Source organism: Populus alba, chromosome 16 (genome assembly GCF_005239225.2).
Source record: "Populus alba chromosome 16, ASM523922v2, whole genome shotgun sequence".
Classification (NCBI taxonomy): Eukaryota; Viridiplantae; Streptophyta; class Magnoliopsida; order Malpighiales; family Salicaceae; genus Populus; species Populus alba.
The window spans coordinates 12330043-12339841 of record NC_133299.1 but is presented as its reverse complement, the minus strand read 5'-3'; the positions used below and the strand labels follow the sequence as shown (position 1 = coordinate 12339841).

Sequence of the window (9799 nt, the reverse complement as noted above, 5' to 3'; positions counted from 1 at the left end):
TCATGTTTTAAGAATATTTTGAAACGAAAAATATTTAAAATATAATTTATTTTTATACTAAAATATCAAAATAATTTAAAAGAAGATTTTTTTTTAAAAAAAAATAACAAAACGTCAAATCAATAATAAATATTGATGTGTGATCACAAAGGGAGCTCGTCAAAGATAGTGACATGTGATTTGACGTTATTGGAGAACAAATAGTGTTTTTTTCTTAACATTAGTATATGTAACCCATCATTAGTTAGTTAATTATAAAAGAAATAAATGAATTAATTCATGGTCAAGACAAATTGAGAAATTTGACATGGTAAACTACAAGAAGATTTCTGCATGGTTAGAAGCCCATTAATTAATTAATTAGGCATACACCCAAACACGTTGTTGCTAAGTCTCCACAGACGAATTTGGACGCATTATCAGCAAGAATTGAGAGTTACATTGACTAATAAATTAAGGAAAGACAGCAAGAAATTGCAAAATAAATAAATAAAAAATAAAGTAAAAGCGAGCTAACCAGGTAATGCTTGTCATGGGCTCGACGTAGAGAATCAAGCATTGGTAACCTGCCACTTTGACGCGTTCCAAAAAATATAGGTTTACGCGTCATTTGAAGAGACAAATGCAAATATTTCAAGCAAGCAAAGCATCTCCTCGCCGGTTTGCATTCTCTATATAAGCCACAACATACCATTAGCAAAACACTAAATATCCTCACAAAACCATCTTGGTTTTAAGAGATCATCATCATCATCATCCCAAGAAAGAATCCCATCTTTTAAGCTTCATTAGCACGATAACATTCTGGTCTTATCAATGGCGGCTTCCTTCAAATTCTCCTTTGTTCTCCTTCTCTCTTCTCTCCTCCTCCATGCAGCTTCAGGTAATTATATAATAGATCATGCAGCACGTCTATATTCTTCTTAGGGAGTTGTTTTAATGAGTTTTCTTAAAAAGGGGTGGTTTTGTTTTGAATTGACAGCTGAGATTGTATGCGAGGAATTGCCAAATGACATCTGTGCCTTTACCATCTCATCATCTGGCAAGAGGTGCTTGTTGGAGACATATGCAACGAAGAATGATACCGTTGAGTACCAGTGCCGGACATCGGAGGTGGTGGTTGAGAAAATGGCGGATTACATAGAGACTGATGCTTGTGTCAAGGCTTGTGGGGTTGACAGGAACTCCGTCGGTATTTCTTCTGATGCACTCCTTGAGCCTCAATTCACCGCCAAGCTTTGCTCTCCTGCTTGTTACCAGAATTGCCCCAACATTATTGACCTTTACTTCAATTTGGCTGCTGGGGAAGGTAAGACTTTACAATCTATGCATGTGTTTAACTCGGCAATTTGTTTTTACAAGGAATAGTTTTGGTTCATGATTAAATAAAGGGAATAGTGCTAAATTCTAGTTGGGGGTAATTTTGATTATGTAAAAATTGGGTGTATGTTCTGTTTCTTCCCTTTTTTTATTGGTTTTTTTCTCTCATTTTGGTAAGATTTTTAATTGAATTGGTGAGAAAATTGAAAAAAAAAAAAAAAAAAACAAAGAGAGAAGATGATAGGTCGGTTTGATAGGCGAATAAGCATAGAGATAGTAGAAAAATCAATATTTAACATGTTGTGATGTGTAAGTTTTTTGTTTTGTGTTTTGAAAAAAAATTATTTATTTATTTATTTTAATTAATTTTTTATAGATTTCAGATTGTTTGATGTGATGATATTAAAAATAAAAAAAATAAAAAATTTATTTTAATATTTACAGTATAATTTTTTTTAATTTTGAATGATGAATATTCAAAATAAATTTTTAAAGATAAAAATATATTATTTTAATAAATATCTAAAAACATACTTTAAAAACTTACGACGCCAATACCAATCATACTATAAAAGAGACCAGACGAGTAACATGGGTTTTTTTTTTTAATGTAAAAGTCCACCTTGTTTCTTCGTAAAATCCGTCTCGTTTGAATGCTTCCAATATCTCGTTTTCTTGCCTTGCAATTTCGTGACGCACCTGTTGGAATGTTTCCAATATCCTTCATTCTTACAAGACCAGAGCCAAAGGACAAACAAATGATGGCTACGACTTTTCATCTTTTACAATAACTCTAGAGCAGAATATTATATTGTCTCCCTTCGCCTCTCTAACACTCGAAATTCTATGTAATTTCCCTTCCCTTCTCAACTAAGGGATTTAATTTGGTGGCTTGCTTGCTTCACCTTGAGTCAAAGAATTGTCTTTCCCAGTGATCAAAGAATCATACGTCCTTGTGTAAAGGCAACCATGGCTAAAAATGGTGCACTGACTTTAACTTTATTCCAACAAATGGCTATTTTGTCTCTCAATAATGTCGTCTCTTGACTCACGCAGGTGCTTTTTTACCTGACCTCTGTGATGCTGCACGCTACAACCCTCACCGGTCCATGATTCAGCTTATGAGCTCCGGTGCAACCCCTGAACCTGCTGCTTCCGAGTCATCATCCATAGCCTCTGCCCCTGCTCCCGCTCCCATGTAATCGAGACAACACACACACACACATATGGTGCTTCAACATGATTTTCTTATGAAAAAATAGCTATAACATTGAATTATAAGTTAAATAGAATGCCCAAGAGAGTTCGGCTACACCTATCTGTCCCCGGGCTACACTTTGTTGTCCTCAGGTTTTTTTGTTGAGGATTGTTTTACGAGACTATTACCATTGTTGAGTATCGTGCATACAGAATTTGTGTTCCTTTCTTTATTGATGGAAATAATTACAATTGATTAATTTTTATGTGTTTTTTTAAGACATTAATTAAAGGTAAAAAAAATTAAATTGTGTCTGTTTTGGTGCTTAATTATATCTCAAGAAAGATAGAACTCTTTATAGAAGAGTCATAAGGCGCATATATTATATATATATATTATATATATATATATTATAATATATATATATATATATTGTGAAAAGATTAGAGATTGAACATAAAAATTAAGAAGTAATCGAGACAATTGAGAGTGCATTTATCTTTTTCAAAACAGAAAAGACAAGACATTCATTCTTTACCCTTACTTGTCTTCGCCTCTTCATTCAAATAAAAAACCAAACATACCTAAGGAACTTCATAAAAATTCACCTATCAACTAGTTTTATCACTTGTGTACCTAAATTCCAAGTCAATTTTAAACATAATAAAATAATGTATTAATATTCTAAATGAATTTAAGAATATCATGATTTGTTTTTAATTTAGAAAACATGAACAAGTTGCTTATGCAAAAAATATATATGATTTTCAAGTCAATTTCTAACGTGAAAAATAATAATAATATTATGGATTATGTTTCAAATATCTTACACTACAACCTTATTAATTTATAAATATTTTATTAATCTTATCTTAACAGATTAATGTTATTTGCTATAAACAAAATATTATTTGTTTTTATACCACCTTCAATCAAATAAGCTAATTCATATAAAATATAAGAGGAAAAAATTTGCTTACAAACCAAATTAATTCCTCAGATATCATACAACTCAAAAAAATAATATAAAAAAAATCAATATTTAGATAAAAATAAATTAATGAAAAGGGTAAATGTTTTTTTAAAAAACAAAAAATATTGATATAGATGTAATGGCTAGGCCCACACATATAGGCCCTAATGAAAAAAAAATCCCAATTGCACCTTGGCCTCGAATCCTTTATTGTTTTTGTTAATTTTTCTTGCTAATCATCGTCCACTCCCTTTTTTTTTTAATTTGAACGACGGGTTGCTTGTAGTAGGCAAGCTATCTATCACCTACAACGCTGATATCTACAATCCGGTTATTATTGTGGTTGCTGAAAAAGTTAAAAACGTCCATTTTCACTTCAAAACACCTCTAAAAATTATAAAACCTTCGTAAATCAAATAGCGACCCATATATCCTAGAATCACTCAAAAAATAAAATTCAACTAAATAAAAAAAAATCTAAACGGACCTAATCTATTTTTTTAAGTATGTTCGTTGTAAAAAAAACCAGTATCATCAAACTTTTCTAAAAGGGGGGGGATTTGTCGAATTGAACCTTTAATATCAAGATTGATTACTTTTGTTGTTGTAATGTGGTTATCTGACAACTCTTTTTTCTTTTCTATGTTTGAAAATTTTCTTTTTATTTTTCAAATTAAAAAATAAACAAAATAAAATCTTGTATCAAAATAAAAACTCTAAGAACTTTTGAGTATTCAACAAACATATTTTTTCATGTTTTTTATCGTTTCCTCTCACTTTTAATTTTGTATTTATACTATAATTTAAAACATTGTTTCATGGAATTAGACCACAAAGGGGTTCAATAAAAAGAAAAAATAATTTAAAGTTACAATTAAAAAATTAAAACTATACGGAATTAACGGGCAGGACTTAAAAAAAAAGATAAACATGATTATTAAAAATAAGGAGGGGCTTGCTATCAATATCAGTTTAAATTTCTTTGTTCTGCTATGCAAAAACTAAAACCATTATCAAAATGGATAAGTTATCCTTCGAGAGTGGCTTAGCTTATTTAACTATTGTTGTTGTGACAAATCGGCTACAGTGTTGAAGTGGTTAATGTTATCATTGGAATATTTTTTAATGTTTTCTAATTATCACTGCCGGTCTTAACAAAAGTGGCATTCTAACTTTTGTTCATCTGTTCCAAATCTCTTAGGATGGTTTGGAAATGTATCACAACTCATGCTTTTTTTAAAAAAAATATATTTTTGTTAAATATTAATTATTTTTTATGATTTTAGATGTTTTGATATATTGATTTCAAAAAATAATTTTTAAAAAATAAAAAAAATATTATTTTAATACATTTCTAAGTGAAGAACACTTTGAACCGCAACCACAATTACAATTCCGATCATTTTGATGCAGCAAGGAGAGAAAGGTATGCCTCCTTTGACTCTCCTCTTTTAACTCGAGACAACATGTTTGGCAGAATGTGGTTACAGTTGCTTTTCAAAATGCTTTTTCACTCGGAAATGCATCAAAATAATGTTTTTTATTTTTTAAAATTATTTTGACATTAATACATCAAAATGATTTGAAAACATAAAAAAATATTAATTTAAAGTAAAGAAAAAAATAAAAAAAATATCAAATTTTTTCAAAAAGCGTTTTAAAACACAAAAACAAACATGATTGTTCGGAACAAGTAGCTCCAACTCCATTTGTTTCAATGAGAGAAATGACCGAACATGTTCCAATCAAATACAAGAAAATTGTCATTGTCACACCTTAACAGATCTATTACATTTAGGGTATGTTTGTTTTTGTTATTGAATTTATTTTTTGTAATGCGAGATTCATCGTTAAAAACAAAAAATTTAGTAGTAAAAATATAAATTTACTGTGTTTTTTTTTCTTGTGTTTCTTTTATTTGTGAAGAGTAATAACAAACTTGTTTTATTTAATTTCATTACCCCTAGCTTTTATTTAACAAAATTGTCATTTGTTCCATTTGCTTCACTTAGGCTTTATTTAATTTTGTTACCCTAAGTTCTTGGTTGCCAGCCCTTTGTTTTCATTTTTAAATTTCTCTCATTTAATGTCCAGGATGGTCCTGCTTATGTTATTCAAAGTTTCATAACTTGATTTATTTTCTTTATTTTATTAACAATTTTTCAAAAGAAAATAGAGAAAAACAACATTAAAAATAAAAATATATATTTTTGATATATTTTCATTATTTTTGGTATATTTCATCGTTTTTTCAAAAGAGTTTAAAATTTAAAATTTCGTTTTCAACGTGTTTAGCTATTAACATGGCCATTTCAAATCATTGTTTATTTCTCTCATCATGTCGACATTAACATTGTCTTTTAAAAAAATCATCAAAATAATAATAAAAAAGATTAATATATAGGGACCAAAGTGATATATATATATATATATATATATATTATATATATTATATATATATATATATATATAATATAATGCAAAGGAAAAAAGAGTACCAAAGTGGTTTTTTTAATTACTTGGGGACCAAGCAATTGAGAGGAAAAATAAAATTTTATTTTGCCTTTAAATAAGTGGTCATCTCCAGTTTCGTTCCTAACACCAGCCATAGACGATATCATCTCTTTCTTCACACCGTTCATTGATTCCTTCACCACCTCAGGCTCTATAAACACTAGCAACTCCAATCCAGCTTCAACAAGACTAACAACAGCAAACTCGACAACTTTAACCTCTTTCACAAATAACCCACGACGACCACCGCAACACTAAACAAACTTCACAACAAACTTGCAGTAGTCTACAACAACAAAGAACAATAGATAAAGAAATCAACATTAAAGGAGAAGGAAACAAATCTAAAGGAGAGAGAAAGTTGAATCTTGAGGTCTCTAGATTTCCTTCCTCGAGTAGTAATGGGCGTCACATCCGCTATAGGAGTGAAAAGGAGACCAGGGTGTTTCAGATCTAGCAACGGCAACACGTGAATCCACGCGCCAATAATGGTGGAGACTCTAACTTCCAAATTGTTCCAGCGATCCTCCAACTTGATTCTAGTAGCTCATGGACACGCTAAGCATCTCGATAGGTCGATTCATAACCTTAAAATATTTTTTGGATAAATTGCTATAATGTTTTGAAATGTAGGACAAAATACTTGTTATTGTGTATAATTTTTGGATTGTTTGGACACTATTAATTTGGTTTGATGTATATTTCTTATTTTGAAATGATTTATTATTTGTGTTGGCACGTAAGTTTATATTTTAGGTTATGATTGCTTTTTGGATATTAAATGTTGATGCTTGAATTATGTTTGGGCTTGTGTTGATTTGTTTGAAATAGTATGCGATTTGAATGAAGATTAAGAAATTAATAAGATTTGTATAGATTTTTTATGTTGCCTTGTTTTAAGTTGATGAACGATAATTCATCTTGAGTTAACATCGTGGTTAAAATAGCTTGATTGAAATGTGCTTTTGCGCCTTTTCCAAATAAACCCCAAATGATTTCCAAAAATTTTAAAGAAATTAAAGAGCCATTTTAAAATTATTTATGGGCCCCTCATAGTTATTTTAACCATTTCACTTAATATTGTGGCTTTAGATTTATACTACAAGATATTGACCTGATATTAAATATACCTGTTTTTCTTCAAAATTTCAGAAACAAAATACAAAAAATAAGAAATTCCCTAATTTGAAAAAACTACAAACAAATACGTTTTTATTTGTGTGCATATGGTCAATTTTCTAAAAAATAAATCATATTTTTGTAATTTAGCATACTAATTTTTTTTTTAAAAATAGCCTTTTTATTTTACATGCATTTTGGATTTAATAACTGGTTTATTAAAGCCTAAGAACTTGGCCTACATTTCAAAGATACCAATAATTTATTATGTTTATTTTAATATATGAGATTATGAACTTATATGTAATATGTATTCTTGATATTGAATAAAAGACTTTTTTTTTTTTTTTTTATGTTTTGACTTTAAAATGGCTAGGATTTTAACCTCATAAGATAATGATCTCCTTACCGAGGAAAACTTTTCTTATACCTTATACAAAACAACAGTTAAAAAAGATAACAATATCTTAGTTTATATCAGACAAATAAATAATACAGCTTACCATAGGTAGGGTACACTAGAAGTAATGAGTCTTTCCCGTGCACAATTAGTCTCTCACAGACCATTAGTTTTTCTAATGACCATAATATAAGGTGACAAATCTTGAACCCTTCAAATCATATTTTTATGATTTTCAAACATATCCAAAACCCTTTTGATCATATAGCCAGACTTATCATCTAACATCGTGAAAATTGTCGTGGGGGCATGCCGGCGCGACGTCGTGTAGCGACGGTGGAGGCGCTTTGTCGTGCCTCCTATGCAAGGTTTTGTGTGTGGGAAAGATTTTGGATTTAATCATAAAATTATGATTAATTTTTTAGGAGTCACCACCTAGTATTATGGTCACTAGGAACCTATGGTCTGCGAGAGTCTAGGTAAGGAACTAGTTGTGCAAAGGGAAGACGCATCACCCCCAATGCACCCTACCTAAGGTAAGCTGCATTGTTGTTTGATTTTTTTCTAGGTCGGGTTTCTATTCGTTGGTCTTTCCTAAGGCTCAAGGTAGATCTCTCTTCATGAGAGAGTCTCTACTTTATTGGGTTAAATTCTAACCATTCTAAAGTCTTAAATTTATCACCATATTTATTTATACCTTGTATCTTTAATACTCAAGGGTGTACTTTATCGTGTAATTTTACACCCCACAAATATTAAAATCTACATTCGGATCCTAAAAAATTTGGAAAAAGATTTTTTGACATATTGGCCAAATCCTAATGGATAATCATAAATTGGTTACGATATCCATTTTTGATTTTTTTTTTATGCAAAACATGCTTGGAAAAAATTTAGAATTTGGCCGTATGCAATGAAATATTTTTTTCTTTTTGAAAATTTTTTTTTTGAAATATTTTGGAGAAAACCAGGTATTTTAATACCGGATTTGTATTTTACAGTGTAAATATACAACTCGATATTATGCAAAATTGGTAGAAAAATATTTGAGAAAATCACAATTTTTTCAAAGGATTTTTGAATTTTTTTGGAATTTTTTTCATTTTTTTAAAAGGAAATATATAATATAATATATTATATATATTAATTAAATATTATTAAAATAGGTGGGTCGGGCCCAGAACAGACCCATAAACAAGTGGGCTGAAACCGGCCCAAATTGGTTGGTCCGAACTCGGCCCAACATATCCTTCTCCATGTATTTTTGGGACGGGCTGGACCCATCCCAGCCAACTAGGCTGCGCTAGGGCAGGTCCAGCCCAAAGCAACTTAGTCACTAGGCAGCCCAGTGACTAAGTTGCACGACACAGTGCAACGTGAATTATAATTCAGGTTGCATTGTTAACATGCAACAATGACAGTGAAGGGAAGAAGAAGAAGAAGAAGAGAGGAGGGAGCCTTACCTGGCACTAAAGGAGCTGACGGCTTGACTGGTGGCGCCCGGTGCAATTGGAGGTGGAGAGGCCGGCGGCTAGCTCTGGTTACAGCTAAAAGAAAAAGAAGTAGAGGTATGCAAAGGAGAATGGAAGCTCACGATTGAAACTGTTGGAGCGGTTGAGGAGAGAGCTGTTATCCTGACGGCCTATGGGAAGGGAAAAAGCTTCTGGGTGAGGTTGTTGTTGCTCTTGGGGTCGCGGTGGCAGAGGAGGAAAGTTTTACAGAGGAGAGAGAAAAGTGGTGCAACAACCATGTCGCACATGTGCGGCGTCGCGGCGAAAAAAACAAAACAATGTGTTTTGTTTTCCCATTTTAAATCTACAATGTAAATCCATCTATATCTATTTGGCAAATATGGGAAGACAAGAAGATATTGTCTTTTGTTGGTGAAAAATGCAAATGGGAGTCGCCACCTAGTATTTTGTTCACTAGGAACCCTAATTGGTCTCAAAGATCGGGTACGGGGACTGGTTGCGTAAAAGGAAGGTATTAGCACCCCAAATACGCCTTACCTATGGTAAGCTGCATTGTTTTATTGTTTGATAAAATCTAAGGTCTTTTCGTGTGTTTCCTAATTGTTAGTCTGTCCATGGTTCAAGAAAAAAAATCCTCCTCGGTAAGGAGGTCTTTATCTTATAAGGTAAAATCCTAACCGTTCTAAGGTCTTTACAAAAACTTTTTTTAATATTAGGAATACGTTTTACGTATAAATTCGTAATCCCAAATACTAAAAGTAAACAAAAAGATTTTTTAGAATTTTTGAAATATTGGCCTAGTT

At 31.2% G+C, this 9799-nt stretch overlaps 1 protein-coding gene across 1 annotated transcript; it reads left to right on the top strand.

Annotated features, from left to right (window-relative positions):
• The first annotated feature begins 665 nt into the window (after window positions 1-665).
• Window positions 666-2569, top strand: LOC118037541 (uncharacterized). The gene is made up of 3 exons (XM_035043535.2): window positions 666-883; window positions 983-1309; window positions 2377-2569. Exons 1-3 carry the CDS (start codon window positions 817-819, stop codon window positions 2520-2522), a joined length of 540 nt encoding a protein of 179 aa, XP_034899426.1. The 5' UTR covers window positions 666-816; the 3' UTR covers window positions 2523-2569.
• The last annotated feature ends 7230 nt before the right edge of the window (window positions 2570-9799 follow it).